Genomic DNA, 19,034 nt, shown 5'->3' with positions numbered 1-19,034 from the left:
TGCAGTGTGTGGACAGCTGGGTATAGTGCTGATGTCCTCTGTTGAATATTTTATCTCTCGTTACAAGCTACACAAATATGCACAAAAGAAAACTCTGTCCTGTCTCGGGTTTATATCTGTCTATGAGGCTTAGAAAACTATTAAGCGATACAGTGGATTTTTTGTAATAATAATATATAGAAGTCAAACAAGATGGGGATTTGAACTGATTAGCAAAAAAGATGGGGATTAGGTGAAATGAAAATGTTTTAAATTGAGGAAACAGTATTTACATTGTGGTATTAGTACTAAAAAAAAGTCATCTGGGCTTAAGAATTCTGAATTGTAATATGCTTATACTCAATTACTTAAATTTTGGGTAGTATAGATTGCAACAATGAAAGGTAAAAGAAGACACAATGTTAAACAGATGGCCTTAAAGATTATGTAAATATGTTTAAGTTATGCTAAAACTGATTAGGACTGTAAGAATCGATAAGATATGATAGTCCAAAGTCTGGATATATGGTTTAGATTTGATCAGTAATACAAAACGTATAACTGATACGCAATAAAACCTTTGTCATCTTCAAACAATGCAATTCCTAAAAGAATTCAAGCTGCCCTAGATTGTTATTGAACCAGTGTCCCTATAGTTTCAAAGGTAATGCAGCTACTTCACTACACACAGAAGAATATGGACAGTTGGAGCTATTAGTTACAAGATGGCATCTCTGCTCGTCAAATGAAGTTCAGAACCAGGGGTGGTGCCAGACATTTTTGGTTGGAGGAACTAATGTGGGTGCTAAGGTTATCACTGTAGGTATTTACTTAAAAAAAATAAAATTTAGAGCCTTTTAACAATAGTGTGTAAACCCCACCCTCTAACATGTTTATTTCACTGTTTTAAACAAATTTAAATGTTGTTGGTGTCCTTTACTGATACATAAAAGCAAATATGGAATTATTTATTTTTTTATTGTAGTCTCATTTTAAACACTCTGTGGCGGCCATTTTAGTCAAAACTGGATGTGCCTGAAAGTGGCGCAAAAATCTTTGGGGGCGCTATGGGGGGATGCATTTTAGCGGAGGCTTGTGCCTCTTCAAGACCCCTCGTCGCGCCACCCCTGTTCAGAATTCATGTCTGTTGTGAAGACCATGGCATGCTGGGTAATACACTTTGCAACAATCAGGGACATATTCCACCCTGGACTCAAACCCAGGTCAAACAATATTGATTTCCTAATCCAAATAGCTGGGTTCTAGTTATTAAAAAAGGCTATATTTTTAGTGACAGACAGCAAAGACAGCTGTTCTGATGACAAAAATAAAACTGCAGTAGTAGCACTCTAAATCACATGATGTTCACCAATTACCAACCAGACAAAGCCTAATGTAGCAGAGCACCTCGCCCGGGGCCAGAGGCAGCAGCCAGTCTGTGTGGTGCAGATGTCACGGTGGGCACGGCAAGTGGCAACGAACTCAGCTAATGCAGTGATTGCAACCACGAGGCACACATCTGGAGAGGAGGTGGAAGAGGAGGGTGAGAGGAAGCAGAAGAGGAGGGTGAGCGGAGGGGGAGAGGAGGCGGAAGAGGAGGGTGAGAGGAGGCGGAAGAGGAGGGGAAGAGGAGGGGAAGAGGAGGGGAAAAGGAGGGGAAGAGGAGGGGGAGAGGAGGTAGAGAGGAGACAAGGGGAGTGCAAGAGAGAGGAGGGGAGAGAGAGAAGTGAGAGAGAGAAGAAGGAGTAGGAGAGGGAGAAGACAGCGGTGCTGAGAGATATGTGTAGAGAGAAGAGGAAGAGAGAAGAAACAGGGTTCGATGGGGAGGAGAGAGGCCAGAGGAATAGGAGGATGAGGGAGCAGAGAGGAGGCAGAGAGGAGAGGGGGAGAGGTGGGAGAGAGAAGAAGGAGGAGTGGGAGAAGAGAGGTGGAGAGAGGAGGGAGTGACATGAGGAGAGAGAAAAGAGGAGATGGTAGGGAGAGGGGAGAGGGAGGCAAAGGAGGGAGGAGGAGAGCGAAAGGACAGAGAAGAAGGAGGGAGTGAGGAAGAGAATGAGGAAGACATGTTGAGAGAGAAAAAAGATTATAGGGAGAGATGGGAGAAAAGAGAAGCGGGGTGGGAGAGCAAAGGAGAAGGGGGGTGTGGGGGTATAAGAAGAGAGAAGAGGATTTAGTAGGGAGTGAAGAGAGAGAGGAGAAGGAGAGGAGAGAGGACAGAGTAGAAGGAGAAAGAGAGGGAGAGAAGAAGAAGGAGGGGAGGATAGAGAGGAGGGGAGCAAGAGAAGAAAGAGGAGGGGAGAAGAGACAGAGGGAGAGATACATGGAAAGAGTAGAGGAGATAGCAGGGAGTGGAGAGAGAGAGCAGAAGGAGGAGGAGCACAGAAGGAGAGAAAGAGGGGGGAGAAGAGAAGAGACAGGGAGAGAGGACAGAAAGAGGGGTTGAGGGAGATGGAGATGCTGTATGATATAGAGAAGGACAGGGGACAGAGAGGAGGAGGCGCTTAAAAGAGTTCACAAGTTGGCTTGTCACAATAACACATTTTCAAGTGTGGTATATCACTGAAATAAATATAGATGATAAACGATAATATACTGAAATCAAATTATAAAACAGAAATATCCACAAAAACGTCTAAATGTACAAGTTCCAGCTGCAATAAATAAATAACAGAATGCAACACTTAAGTAGTTGTTTTTTTAGAAGGTTATAATTCATACATCTATTGCTGAAATCTCATCCTATTACAGAAAAATAACCAAAATTCCCCCACTAGTACAAAGAAAAAACACCCATGATAAATATTGACCCCCAAAAATAATTGTCCAATCTGTCACGTATTGAGGTCGATAAGTATAGTATCAGTATTTATGGTGACAGGCCTACCCAAGTGCTAAAATAACAGATAAGACCAAATGTAATCTGAACAACAGGGCACTCCTGGAAAATGATTTGGAGAATTTAAGAAGATAGTTACATGATTCAAAATACTGCAAATACAGCACATTATAACAGCAGTAGAAAATTGTGCTGCTTATTCTTAATCCAATCCTGGATTATTTTACTCTACATTTTCTACTTATCATAATCAGTGATGGAACGTAACAAAGGTAAAGTAGTAAAATACTATTTTGAGTGGATTTTTTTTTTTTTTTTTAAACATATAATTAACTACATCTGAGTGTAGGACGCTGTACTTTCTAATCCATTACATTTTTAACTGGTAAGAAAAGTAAAATGATTTTTATTATTGTTTGAGACCTACAGAAAAGGCTGAGGGTTTATTTTTTATCATGTTCATAATTTGGACAGCAAAAATATAACAACAAATAAACAAATAAAAACTTAGAAGTTAGAATAAAAAGAACAATTCATTTGTTTCTCTTGTACAAAATTCTGCACAAATCTTTATCAAAGTCACTACATTTGAAGCTTCATTAAATCTCAAAAGTACATTTACTGTTTACTCTTAAAGTACAACAGGTAGTTCAATACTTTTACTTAAGTTGATTTTTTTAATAGATTATAATACATGTATTATTTTATTATGGTATTATGGTATGTACCATGTTCTCCTCTCTCACTTTATTTTGGATTGAAAACCAGTAGAGTTGGTAACATAAAAATTAATGATGTTTGCCCATGAAAACAATGACCAATGTACTACAACTACAGTAAGTTCTAGCACATTTCCAATATTTCACTTTATTTTTCACTTTATTGCTTACTAAAAATTTGCCAGTTAATTCAATGCTTAGTACAAACCCCTTTCATATTTTTTCATGTTCTAGTGCAGCATTATCAGTGATTTAGGTCTATTTTTTTCTTTATGAACCTGCTTGGTACAGGTACGTCAACACTGTACACTTGACATACTTTGCAATTCTCTGAGTGTACCCAGTCTGACCTGTGAAACCTGCTCTGAGCCAACAGGATGTCCCTCTGTCTCTCTTTCCCTCTCTCCATCTTGATGCATCTTTTTATTATCTCTTGCTCTCTCTCATCATGAGCTGCCTGTGGGTTTGTCTTGACACTTCAGGGCTCCAACCTCATGGTCCCTGTCTGTGTCTCTCTTTTCTCTCTCTCTCTGTCTCTCTCTCTCTCTCTCTCTCTCTGTCTCCCCCCCCCCCCCCCCCCCCACACACACACCCACACACACACACACACACACACCCACACACACCCCCACACACCCCCACACACCCACCCCCACACACACACACCCCCCACACACACACAAAGTTATAAACAGTGGTGGTGACGTAGGTCAGTCTTGGCTGGTGCCCACTGGGAGCAGTTCCACTCGTGTGTCATTTCTACTCCTTGTCTTCACCTATCATACCTCTCAACCTGCACAGTGCTCTGAAAAGTAGACCATAGTACTTTATAACACTGCAAAATATTTGGTATAATCTTCCTTAACTTCATGTCATCTTTCATAACATTCATGAAGCTTCTTGTTATCTTTTTACTATCTCTCATCTGTACCATATATTAACCCCTCCTCCTCTATATCATAGATTCACTATACTTTCTCTGTACCACATATTCATTATCCCTCCTCTGTACCATATATTCATTCTCCCTCCTCTGTACCATATACTCACTATCCCTCCTCTGTACCACATATTCACTCTCCCTCCTCTGTACCACATATTCACTCTCCCTCCTCTACCCATGTACAAACCAACTACATCTGGAAATCGTACCTACAAAACTTCTTTAACATGAGCTGTTCTTCACTGATTACTGCACAGTTACACAACTAACTGTACTTTGTCTATAATTGCTATAATTATTTGACTATATATTGACTTGCATTATATAACACCACATTTAACGTGACTATTTGCTAATAAGCACTATGTAACACAACATTATTACCATAAATACTCCAGTCTTGGCCCCCAAAACCAACATGTATTCTTAAATATTTACAGATGTGCTTAAAAAAGTCATAAATTATCAGCCTACACAGCATTGAATCTTTCTACACTTACACGCTCTATGGTATTTCCACAACATTGGAGGTGCACAGCTGGCCGCCATTACAGGACATCCCATGACCTAGACATTTTAATCTCGTTCTAGACAAGCATCATTCACCCCTATGGAGATTTAACTTTTGCACAACAATACTGAGCTATAGGAATGGTGCAGTGCGCAGCGAAACACATGAAAACAATAAGGACTTATGTGTAGGCTCAGACATAAGCTGATATTAACGCCCCATTACCGTCACTAATGTTACATTGTAATTATGATGTGTGTGGATTTATGTATAGTGTTAAATAGAAGGTCTGCCATGAAACTTATGGGCTATTGTGATTGGTAATGGCCTATGTCTACATTAAATTGTATGTGACTCAAGCACAATGGTGGAGAGTAGCAAAGTAAAAGTAATAAAGTACTGTACTTATGTAGAATTTTTAGGTATCTGTACTTTACTTAAATTATAATGTAATAATATAAAATTTACAGTGGGTACGTTTTCTTTAAATACATTTCAGAGCAGGCATCTCTACCTTCTATTCCACTATTTTTTTTTTTTTTACTGGACTGAAAAGTAAAAAGTACTTATTTATTATTTTTACCATGTTAGTGGTAAAATCTTGACTAAAGTTTTCAATAAAAACAAATACACAAAATTCATGAGGAAAAAATAAGAAATAGATTCGTATTGCTACTGTTGACCAAAATATGTAACATTTTTTTAATCAACATCACTGCACTTTAACAAATCAACAATTATGTGAAATACTTTTACCTTTTACTTTTAAAGTCTCCATGGAAATGTTATCACTTTGCCATATGTTATGAAGTGTTTTTTATTGCTCAGAATAAGACTCTATATAGTCTCCAGGTATATAGATAAGTGTAATGCTGTGCTATGTTTAGGTAGTCAGGATTCAGATCAGTAAGAGGCATTTTGGGTTTAAACCAACTGGATTTCAAGTTCATTCTACTTTCTCATTGGATAATCGTTTTGAGAACCAAACACCAAATTGTAATATAAACAATTTAGCCATCATGTCCAAGTTTTGCAACTAAGAATAAATCAGATTAGAATCTTTTCCATTGTACTGTATTATCTGTATATTTGTTCTTTGTTGACTTTTTATGTGAAGCACTTTGGGCAGCTAAAATTCTATTTAAATGTGCTATATAAATATAATTGAATTAAACTGAATACAATTGTTATCAATAAAATCAATATTTGATTTGAACATGTCTACTATTGTTTCAGGGGACAAAATTTTACATAGTATCCCTCTGAGTAAAAGTATCCAGTTTCTTTGCAATTTCTATACATGTGTGTTCTTATGTAGTTGTTTTCTTACCTGGCAGGTCACATCCCAGCACTTCCAGCCTCATCCCTATCCCGGCTGGAGACCAGCGCTCTGGGAACACTCGCACAAACTGAGCCACGATCTCCTCAAACCTGCGCACCTCCGGAGTGTCATAGTGACCGTTCCCCTCAAAAATCTGAACAAAAAACATGTCAAAAACACAAAATAAATTAGTGTAAATGAGCTGTGAACCGTAGCATAGCGGCATAGAATGATAATTTAGGGTCTTGTGTTTTGATATGACACCTAGCGGAAGAGGTCCAACTCAAATATCTCCCTGTACTCGGGGCGTCCCATGGCTGCACATTCCTGGGCTCACCTCGAGCATGTAAGCTTTAACATTTGTTGGTTTTGGTTTTCACTGTAGCACTCACTCATATTAAAGTTGTTAAAGCTGCACTACACAACTTTTCTCTTATAAATGAATACCTTTTCCAGAAAGTGTATTGTACTGAAATCAGACCCCTGCACACTGTTTTTTATCTAATTATAAACATTTTGTTCATTTGCAAAGACAAGAAAGAGCCATATCAGTCATTATATGCCGCTTTGGGATGACAGCTCGTTCCCTGATGTGCCAAAGGTTACCTAGGTTAGATTTAAACCAACTTCCTCCTTTCACAGTTTAAAAATCATACCCTGCATTTATTTATTTATTTTTTTTACTATACAATCTTTATCTATGGATTACTTCTTAGCTCCTGCTGGCTGTGCCCAAAGGCAGGCTCAAGACCAGAGGTGACAGAGCTTTTTTTTCTGTGGCTGCGCTCAGACTATGGAACGGCCTTCCTTTGCTTGTCAGATCCTCTCAGTCTAAGAGACTAAGTTGAAAACCCACCTCTTCTCCCTGGCATTTAATACTAGATAGACAGGATTTCTTGGTGTTTTATTGTTCTTTTCCTATGTATTGTGTTATATTAGTTTTTGTTGACTTTTATGTGAAGCAATTTGGTCAGCTGAAGTTATATTCTTGAAATTTCTGCATTTGTGCTATCAGAGAAAAAGGCAAATAACATTGCCATGCTTGTTATAGCTGCACTATAGACTATAAATTTATATTAGAACAAGCTTGCTCTCAAGTCCCGGAAAGCAGGCTACATTTTGGTTGATTTAGAAATAAAGTGCATGGATGACCAAATAGGTTAGTACTAGATAGTCAGCTTCAGAGAGAAGGAAGTGAAGTAGTGTTGGTTGTCATGGTAATCTGCCGAAAACAATAGTATTTGTGTCTGGGTAAATTATCTGAATGAAAACATAGCCTTAACTTAGCCTTTTTTTTTTACAAATTCAATAAATTGAAACAACAATTACGAGATTGATGTCAAATATCAAACCTGTCTTTCAACATTATAACAAGACCCAGATTTTTCTTTGATTTCAGACCAGGATTTCAAGCGCTAGAGGGTATTGTACACCACTGCTCCTTTCTGAATTCAAATAATGTAGTTTGTCTGTTCCTCCACATGCAAGTGCTTAAATGAATTTCCCAAGGTGCATATTGCTAATGACAGGCAGATGAAAGCAGGAAAGGAGACACTTAAAATACTATTAAATACACAGTAAACCCTAACAGTGACTACTGGCATCTCTGCGTAACCGTGCAAAAGACAGACCATTTTAATTAGCACCCAGGAGAAACAAACAGAAGATAAGTAGTGAACAGGAAGATGAGAAGAAAGCAAGAGCCATGAAAGAGAGAGAGCAAGGGAGAGAGGAAGGGAGGGGAGGAGAGGGAGAGAGGGAGGGAGGCAGGGAGGGTGGCGGGACAGGGAAAGAGAGAGAAAGACAGACAGGGAGAGAGGGAAAGAGAGTGGGACAAAAAGAGAGGCGATTAAACTGAATTATTATCGGTGCATAGACTTGAATAAAATGGGGTTTTCAGAAAATGACTCAAAGGTTTGATTCTAAATATTCGACAAATGAGGGAGCAGGCAGTGAACAGCCAATGAGAGGCTGTAACTGTAAAGATGGCAGGATGTTTCTGCAGTGAAAGGTATTGAAAAGTATCATCTAGACATATAGCAAACATCTTACAACTGATCGAAGAGGCTTTATCAATTCTGAAGTTGAGCTTTTGCACTTTTAATGTTATGCTTTGAATAAAAATAAATAAATAAATAAATAAATAAATAAATAAATATATATATATATATATATATATATATATATATATATATATATATATATATATATATATATATATATATATATATCTGTGTGTGCGTGTGTGTTTGTGTGTAAATTATTATTTTTAGATTTTTCTGCAAAAGATGAAAAACAGAAAAAAACATTATAATGCTGATTACATGTAAGTATTATTAAACTTACAAAAAGTAAGTATAATATTTAGTTATTTTTGGTTTATGGTCTCAAAAATGACAAAAGATGAAAAATTCTTGCAAAATAATCCATGAGATAGTGTTGTTATGATACAAAAATTTCAAATTCAAATTCGATACTAAGGAATAGACTCAACACTCAATACAGATTTTGAAAAAAATAAACAAACTGTCTTTAATTGAACAATACAATGTGATTTTCAGCATGAAATAAAAGTACTTTCTTTTATATTACCATGTGGCTTTATTTATTTTTATTTATTTATTTATTTATTTATTTTAATTAGGACAGTGCATATTAATCAACATGTCAACAAACAGCATCAATGTAAATATGCCGGAATTAGCACAATAGCTACTTTACACCCGTTGTCCTAAGGCAGCCTCTGTAATCCCTCAGTCATCCACATAGGTCCAATAGAGGACCATGTGCATATTCTAAGATCTTTTACTTGTTCTGATACAGCTCAAGATCATTCTAAATCTATTCAGGAATGGTTCATTTCTGTCCTATGAATGTTACTTTTTTAGTATTAATACATGATCAAATGAGCATCTAGTTTTGATACTAGTAGTATTGGTTATTATCTGATTTTGTATATTTTGACAACCGTACTATGAGATAGGAGGGACTGACTAGTATATGCCAATGTTTGACATAGCAATCATAACACTATAACATGTCTTTTTAACTATGTAAGTTACCTTCGCAAGGCCGGTCTTGCTGTCCATGATGTTGGTCCAGTCTTTCCCATTAAGGCTGTGGGCCAGTTTGTATTTGCGCACAAAGGCTCTGTTTTCCGCACTGGTGCTCCCCTCCAGCCCTCGAGCACCCTGGGTAATGATCCCCCGCACGGTCTTTGGTACCCCCAGATCCACCTGGGACAAAGTACAGAGGGAGGGCAGAATGGGAAGGAGCAGGGATTGCTGTTTGTGGTTGTGAAATTAAGTGAATTAAGTGAATACAAATATATTCTTATATAGGAGAATTTGAATCTCTTTCATTGTGTAGAATACATGCTTATAAGATACACAATACAACCACAATTAGATGAGATTATATATATATATATATATATATATATATATATATATATATATATATATATATATATAAACTATATGAAACTGAAATCATGAAACATTCCCTCCAGTGCCTTTGATTGGTCAGAAACATTTCATAAGTCCACGGCACAATAACATGTATGTTATGTATACCTGCAGCCACTCCTCTCCGGCGATGGGCTGGGTGGGGTTAGGGAACCACCCAGAGCGGCTGGCCACGAGGCGCGCTGCACCCATGGAACCGTGAAGGTCCCTCATGGACGAAGACGAGATCTGGGAGTCAGGGAGGAGACCTGACATCAGGCCCTGCAGCTCCGAGCACGGTGCATCTGTGGACAAGCACATTATAACATAATTTAGTGTAAAAGTGTGTTTATGTTGCAGTATACTTTTTTATATATATTTTATGAATCCACCTACCCACAAAAAGACAAAAGTAAGTGCAAATATTTTCCTTGTTCCGTGTACATTATTTTCTTTTAATCTATTTATTGGCTAAAAGGTTACGATTTGGGACCTTGACTGTATTGTCAACATTTTATCAATGTGAAATCTTTTGCTATTGTCTGTATTCATTTGGTGCTTATAGCAAAAGCTCATTTTTCATAGCCAAAAGGTCTTTGGTTCAACAGTGTTAACAGTGTGGAAACTCCCTGTGAGAAGATTTCATGTTGTCTCCATGACTACATACATTTCAAAAGAATTAAATGTCAAGTGAATTCTTACCAGCCATATTTAGCTATGAGCAAAAAATAAATAAATAAATAAAAATCCTACTGAATCTTAATCGTATTTTCTTTAAGACATGTTGCTAAAATATCATATTAGCTTCATTTTACATGCCCAGTGCATTAGCATCCCAGACCAACCAATATATAATATTATCCAGTTATTAAGAAGAACCATAAGTTGCTTCCTATGTGAATGGAACATGAGGGAATAGGGCTGGGGAAATCCCTAAGAGAACCAATGAAAGCAAGCAGTGGATCAAAGTCAGACTATTTATTACATTCATTGTAATGTCTAACTATAGAGTTTAGTGCTATAACCAAGAGAGAGAGAAGAGACGGAGAAGTCGAGTAGTAGCAGAAATACATAATGTATTCTATTAAATTACAAAAAATAAATTGTACAAGCAATCCTTCTTTCCGTACTAGATTATGGGGATGTGGTGTACATTCAGACCTTGGCCTCTACTTTGGATCCACTCATTCACTTGGCCCTTTGTTTCATTACAGATGATGGATTTGAAACCCATCACTGTATTCTCTATGGAAAAGTGGGTTGGACATCACTGTCAGTTAGAAGAGAACAGCACTATATGAAATGTATCTAATGGACTACTTCAAAAATGCAGAAATACCTCACCTGCTTGTTGACTGTATAAGACTAAGGACTACCCGAACCAAAAATGAGATGGGGAAAAAAGACTTTCAGCTATTTTCTTCAAAAAATGGAATACATTCCAAGGAAACACAAAATTGGACACTTTGGTGCCACAAATGCAATTAAATAATTTGGTAATAAATTTTTATACGCACACCGGCGCCTGCTTTTAATGTTTTATTTGGATTTATATACATATTTGTTTTGTTTGTTTTTGTTTGTATTGGACTTTGAAAAGGGCTTATATCAGGACTAAACATAGACTAATATAGAACTTAACTGAGACTAAATTAATCTAAAACCTCTTCAGGAATGTTTCTGATGAGGGAACAATGTTGCTACATGGTAGAAAGCAAAAAATAAAAAAATAAAAAGGTTTGTATAAAACCCACTCTTTAAAATGAGTATTGTGAACATATTGAACATAAAGTAGGTATATAGAGTTGATCAAGTGATATAAAGGTCATGTGAATTAAAAGGGCAGGAGAGAAAGGACATACACAGACTCTAGGGGCGAGCGGCGACAGTGAAGGGTGAGTCTGATTGATGGTGACATTCGCAAGGCCTTGGAGCAAATGAATGTTTAATGGCCAGACCAAGAGCCAGAGCTGCTTTAGTAAATAATGAATCAGCCGTAAACAACCACAGGTTTCAGAGACAGGCCAACTGATTAGCAACAAGCTGCATTGTTTGTACTGAGAAGTAAATCTACAATTGGGCAAACAGCAAGGGGAGCTATACTGACATAAGACAAAGAGGCTTCATATAATATAGCCTATATTTTCTCAATACAAGCAACAATTGGCCTTAGGTAGGATAAGATAGTAGTCCTGGTTTAAATCTGTTTTATATATATATATATATATATATATATATATATATATATATATATATATATATATATATATATATATATATATATATATATATATATATATATATATATATATATATATATAATGTTTAGTTATTTAGCGTCTTCTAAAATGCAGAAAGCAGTAACCTTACAGAAAAATAAAAAACTGTCCAAACTTTAGTGTACATGTCCTATAACTATAAAATATTGGGAAAAATGGTGCTATTCCAAAAGCCTATGTTCAATATGAAAAAAATGCCACTCACAGGTTGGTTGCTATGTCCCAAAACTTTCCTATACCTTTCTATGACAGCAAATAGCATCAATGACAAAATTACACCTAGAATCTTACACTATTTTCCTATAATGTCACCAACAGGCAGAAAAATGATCCTATCTCTCCGCCACACATAAACAGACCACCAGTGGGAGCAGTCTAATTCCTGCTCTAGCCCATAAAGCTTCCATTCAGTGACATACCATTAACTTAAATCACACTTTTGTGTCCCTCCCTCAACTTTCCTTCCACTTTTTACCTATACTTTTTCATCTTTCCTTTCTTCCGTCGCACATCACCTTGTTCTTGTTCTTTCTCACCTCCCTCACTCTCCTCTCCTCGGTTGGATCTCATTTTGACGTAGCCCGGGGCCTCTATCAATCATTTATTTTTAGTGCCTTTATGATATTTCTTCCTCGTGCTGCGCTCTTGTGAGGAAAGGCCAAGTGGAGCCCCAATGCTGGTGGGTTTTCCAGCTTTAGTGAAGTAGAATTGAATGCAGTGGAAAGTGAGTGGGCTGAACAACACAGAAATACTAGGCCTACCATGTTCAGGCTTTGTGTGAATCTGTACAGTATACACTCCCAGCAAGACAACTCTTAGGGATAATTTATTCCTGTACGACTGTATTTGGTAGAAAAAAATCAAATACTAATCAATACAAAAACTAGTAACCAAACTAGATCCTCATTTGAGCAAGTATACATACTAAAAAAGTCATAGGACATAGATAGATCTTTCCTCAATAGCTTTAGAGTGATCTTGAGCTGTATCATAGATTTGTTTACACAAATGGACCACTATGGAACCTGGATGACTGAATGATAGGACAGCTAGTATAACAGAATGTACTATGATTTATGTTTACGTTGAGTGTTTTTTAATTATCATTACAGTATTGGAATCTATTTTGAGTATCAGGTCTATTTCATAGTACTGAAATTGAGTTTGAAATTTTCGTATTGTGAAAACACTAGTAAAAATAGTGGTGAACATGAGTAGGGTAAAAAATTATGTAAGCAAGGGGTCTTATTGTGGTTAAAGGTTTACTATGTAACTTTTCTGGTGGCGTGTCAGAGTGTCAGAATATTCCACATTATGGGAATAAACTTGCACTGTCTTTATGGAGACAAACAAATGATGCCAAGTCACAGGTCAGATTTGTGGAGAGGTGAGGATCAGAGTAAGAATGCATGTTTTTAAAGGTGTTTTCAAAAAATAAAACATATTTAATTGGATCAGTGCTAGATAGATAAGTTTAATACCATACTGTGGAACATTCCAGGCAAAGCAATTGTCTAGCCTATAGTAGCAAGAGAGCAATAAAGACAAACCTATATATTGATGGGTTTCAGTTCCTTGTCTACACTTAGGCTTCTGTTTGAAAGAATATGAGCTACTCTTATAAAGGTAAGGTGCATGAAGTGTCTTGCCCAAGGACACAACAACAGTATGTGATGGTTAGAGCTGGGATTGCTTTATCAGCTTACCTCCCTCACTATAAGTACAGTTATTAGTAATGTCTATTAGTAGTTATATTTCTTGTAAAAAAAACAAAAAACATTTTTTTTACAAGGGTCCATACATTTTCTAATCTATGTTATAATGTTTTTTCGTCATCACAAAAACTACCGCTTCTTGACATCACAAGGTAGAACAGAGCATTTTCAGATTAGTATAGTATATAGTATAGTATAGTATATATATCTTTATTGTCATTGCAACATGGCACATGTACAACGAAATTTAAAAAGTGTCGAGCAGGTTAAGGTATAAACTGTAATAATAATAATAAAGGGTAACTCAAACATGCGTGAATGAGACAAAACACAACTCTCGGTATGTTTTTAATGGGGTGACAACATTCTAACATGTTTTAAAGCTAAAGAGTCAAGTTTGTGTAATGTAGGACCTTTAAGCTTATCCCAGTTACCATATTCCTTCAATGAGTTGCAATGGATCCCTTGCTGTAACCAAACAGACCAAAAAGGAAAAAAAAAGCTCACAGCTGTGATCAGTTTGAGTTGCGCTCACTAAAAAGGTGAAAAATATGCCACCTTCCTGTCTTCCCCTTTCTCTCTCCCCCTCTCTCCCTCCTCTCCCTCCTCACCGCATACACATCCATTGTATTATCCTGTTTGATTTTAAATCGCGTGGGTGCTAAAATAGCCCTCCTCGATAAGAGCCATATCTATCCCTGTGAATGGCCACTACAATGGCAGGAGGGAGGCCTTAACCTAATAATGATACAGTCTCACACACACATACACACACACACACCCCCCTACACACACACACACACACACACACACACAATGGATTCTACTCTGTTTCCTCAACCTCCAATAACAGAAACCAACAGCCAGCCTAATTACGTTTTATCTATTTATAGTATTGAAGCTGATTATGGCGTTCGAAAATGTGTTTGTTTGGCAGTGCAAGAGATGAAAGCCGATGCTATCGCGCACACAGCTAGTATGGTATTATTCTATTAGGTGAGTGAGAGAGGGAGGGAAAGAGAGGGGAAGGAGAGGGGGACACCAAAAGGGATCAGTGCACAAGAGAGGGGCTAGGGCAAAGTGTCAGCCATCACAAGAGCAGCTAGCTTTTGTGCATGGGAGAATAAACTGACAAAAGAACTGAATATATGAATACAAGTAATAGGAATTAATAGACGTGCTAATATGTGAATTATCATTATATTACATTACAGACAATGGCAGCTTTGCAATAACCTTTTGAGAGGAAATGTATTAAAGGGTTTATGGGAAATTTGTATATGAAAAAGTGTCTATATTCTATGCTGTATGACAGGAGTCGGGTACAGGTGATCTCTACACTGACAAGATCTAAGGTTCAATCAGTTTTATGATACAAAAGTTTTCATCTGACTGCCATCTAGAAGCAATTTAATAATAATAATAATAATAATAATAATAATAATAATAATAATAATAATAATAATAATAATAATAATAATAATTTGCTCAATTGTTACATTTATAATACTGGTCCTTGCAAGAAAAAAAAAGGTCGGGGTCCATTGCCAAACCATGTGTTGTTTCATCATATATAGAATTGTGTTATGTGTTAATTGTGCATTGGACATTTCAAAGTATGAAACTAAACTTTTTGTGTGTATGTGTGTTTTTGAACACTAATAATCATTTAAAAATTAAAGACAGTGCAGACAACATGGAGGAATAATAATAACTGTTATGAAACACTTTTATACCTTTATTTGAAATATGACTGTAAGAATAGCACTGCTTGTGGCTTGTCAAGGTATGTTAAAAGGGAAAATCAGCATATCTATAATTGTGTTAGACTCTCCAAATTATTGCAGTAAATGTAGTCATACAAGATATATGGTACCGCAAGATTTGGATACTATTGTACTGTGAAATTTGGACAGATAAATTGTGTTACATCCCTATTACATTTTTCACAATAGAGTTTCAAGGTACATTTCATTGTCCCTGTAGAGAAAGAGTAAGGCTAAAGCTAAGGTGTAAAAAGTAGTATTTTGAACCAATTCACCAACACTAAAAACACTTCTTTACAGAGAAAGCTATTCATGGGTTTCAGCTTCCTGGTATATGGTGTCATTCTGAGAACTGTTGACCATGCAAACAATATAATATTTTGTCTTGAATTGATAATAGCTGTGACAACGCTACTAACTTTTCATCATTCTGGACTTGGCAGGCAAATGGTTCAATATTATTATTAAGGTTATACAGTGCTTCTTACCTGTAATTTGACATCCGTACAGCTCAAATCTCAGGGCGATTCCGTTCTTCCAGGTTTGTGGTCGGATCCGGACGAAGCGGGCCAGGACAGGCTGAGGGATCCGATTCAAGACCACCTCTGTAGGATCAGTGTTGGCATGGAACACCTATTCAAAGAAGGCATTAGTTAGTATAGATAGAAAATGATATTTATAATACTGATGTATCCAAGTACAGTCCAGTGTGTGTGTATGTATATATATATATATATATATATATATATATATATATATATATATATATATATATATATATATATATATATATATATATATATATATATATATATATATATATATATATATATTTTATATTAACCATATATATGGAAATAATATTATCCATCTCCGCAGAGACAAACTGCAGGTGACTCCACTAGGCCGAGGTTAGATCTATGTAGAGGCCATACCACTACCATTCCATGCGTGTTTTCAAGAATATTTAAGCAATATAAATATGGGCAATTGAATAGATGCAAAATAGGCCATTGACACATGACTTTCCAGGTAAAATAACAAAAACAATAAATAAATAAAAATAAATTATTATTAATAATAATAATAATAATAATAATAATAATAATTTGACTATAACTCTTATTAACTTTGTGAATTTTGAAAACTGAAGAGAGAAAACTGTCTCTCATTTAATCCTGGTGAAATAGAATCTCATACCCATAAACCCTCAGTTCTTGTCTGTTAGTAAACAGTATTTACATTCTGCACTCTGGAATATTACCCACAGTCCAATCTCTAGTATTTAAGAGAATGAGCGTCACAACCCAACCCTATTTCATATCCATGGGTTTCTGAATGATATAAAAAAAATTAGGACAAAACATATTTTTTGAATGGTGAAAACTCCTTAAAATGTCACTTTCAACAGGAATTTGAAACCCACAAATAGCTGACAAAAATCTTATCCCAGTCTTAACGTTGTAAAAGATCCACTAGCCTACTCAACCAACAGTATAGCCGCTACTTCTACTATTACTACTACTACCACTACTATTGTGTATCGCTCAGCTTCCTCATCATTTTGACACTTTCATTCAAACATATCATTCTGACGAAGAAAAATCCACTCAGCTGCCAGTACCCTACGCTCCTTTGCAATCACACACATAGAAATACTTCCTCTAAAATGCGCACAGAGGCAGATAAAAAAGGAAATTGAATGTGGCCACCGGTGGCTGCAGGCAGTTTTTGCATCCGTTGACACCAGGACTTCATATCTGCAGTGTCACAGCTCCCACTGCCTCCATATATGATCCTGTCTTTGTTCAATATGTCAAAGGAAGACACAAGCTAGCTTCTATTTGGGAGGTTTTATACCTATTATTTTGCGTGAAAATGAAATTGCAATGTATAGAAGTGTATAGATCGGATACCAATAATGCAAAAATTATTATTGCATTTGGTGTTCTGTATTTAAAATGTTTCTTGGGGATAGCAAAGTCAACCACATAAGGCTGCATTGGACATGTTTATACCCTTAGTTGCATATACAGGCAGTCAATCCTAGGCAGGGAAAATAACATGGCAAGGTTACATTGTGCTAAATGAGTACATGAGAAAAATGTAAATGTGCCAAAAAGGCCACTTACAAAAGCACAATTTAGGGTTTCAGTTTCCTGTTATATACAGCATTTTAAGGACTTTTTCTATCACTGCGATATAATATTTTCTTTTAAATTGTTATGGCAGCAGTTGTTATTTTTATCATTGGGGATTAGCATCATTGTGAGAAGATTATTATAAATTCTGTCCTGTATAAAGAAGTGGACTAATAGTATCATAGCAACCATAGAGCCAATCTGGAGATAGGCTGTTGAGGCTAATGCCCCTTCCTGCCCACTCCGATGGACGCTTAGCAACGCTGTCAATCAAACCTTTTGCTAACGCTAGCAGGAGCGACCTCGGGGAAAAGAAGGTGCCTGATTTGTCTATTATTAATGTTCATATCTTGATTTACAGATAAAATAGCAAAATAAAAATACCAGGATCATGCAGAGCAGGTTAATACAAGCATTTAGACAAATGACAAGCCTGACAGCAGCAGTTATGGAGAGAGGGGCAATGAAGGATCAGTGGAGCCAGAAGTGCACCCACGCTCACTTTCTATTTGGACTAGCAGGTTAGCCTTTTAGCGATGTCCATTTACATATACAGTCTAAGGTCCTCAGGCACAGCTTTATGGTCACTCACTGCTCCTAACAGATTGCCCAAGTCTGGAAGCATGGATCAAATGCAGAGGACAGCTCTTGGGACAATTTAGTATATCTTAACCTTAAATGTGTAATATTTCATGATAAGTCAAAGTTATAGAACATATTGCGTGAACAACAAGATCTAAGAAAAATTCTGTTACTGTAACCGGTCCACCCCTTCAATAATATATAGTTTTTGAAAAATAATTAATTTCTGTTACATTACTTATCATTTACTTGTAATTGCCAGCAATGTGGGAGTTGCAGTTTTGATGGCCTAATTTGCTCAAAAAGTTAAACATGTTGCAGTCCAGTTTGTTTCAGAGATGGTATATTTTCCTTTAGTCACTGCAGCTCTAGTTAACTATATGGTCTGCACCGTGGTGGAGTTTTCCTCATTACAATGTTTCAAATGCAGTTTTCCTCTATTCTGCGGTCAGTTCAAACCAGTGTTTATTACACAGGGAAGTATGATGCGGGCCAGCACTGCCAAAGGCCCTGCAATTACGTGCTTGGCTACTCCTTAATAGATGTTCACTTTGTTGTCGATGTGTGTGTGACTAAATTAGCTACTTTTCCTCATGTTCCCAATCCATTAAACTAGTGTGTCCCTTCTGGGTTGACAAAATCTGGATGAAAGGGGTTAGCGACAGCCCGACCAATGTGGGAACTGGACTCTCAACTCCCAAGTCGCGCACACACTTGTGGACTGGTGCCCTGCCACTGGCCCTTATACTGTTCTGTGATGGAGTAAATGATGGAAAAATGCCTAAAGGCCAAAGAA

At 36.8% G+C, this 19,034-nt stretch overlaps 1 protein-coding gene across 1 annotated transcript in view; it reads right to left on the bottom strand.

The window, feature by feature from the left end:
- The window catches only part of LOC117389682 (neuropilin-2-like), a 174,885-nt gene that overhangs the window by 60,516 nt on the left and 95,335 nt on the right, over positions 1–19,034 (bottom strand). Inside the window, exons 8-11 of the mRNA XM_033987394.2 lie at positions 16,004–16,148; positions 9,885–10,060; positions 9,372–9,545; positions 6,319–6,463 (exon numbers count right to left, since the gene is read on the bottom strand). Of these exons, the coding sequence (XP_033843285.1) occupies positions 6,319–6,463; positions 9,372–9,545; positions 9,885–10,060; positions 16,004–16,148 (640 nt within the window). The remainder of the gene's footprint in view (positions 1–6,318; positions 6,464–9,371; positions 9,546–9,884; positions 10,061–16,003; positions 16,149–19,034) is intronic.

This window comes from Periophthalmus magnuspinnatus, chromosome 21 (assembly GCF_009829125.3).
Source record: "Periophthalmus magnuspinnatus isolate fPerMag1 chromosome 21, fPerMag1.2.pri, whole genome shotgun sequence".
NCBI classification, from domain to species: domain Eukaryota; kingdom Metazoa; phylum Chordata; class Actinopteri; order Gobiiformes; family Gobiidae; genus Periophthalmus; species Periophthalmus magnuspinnatus.
Note: the sequence above shows the minus strand (reverse complement) of the source record. Positions and strands in the feature narration are given on the sequence as shown.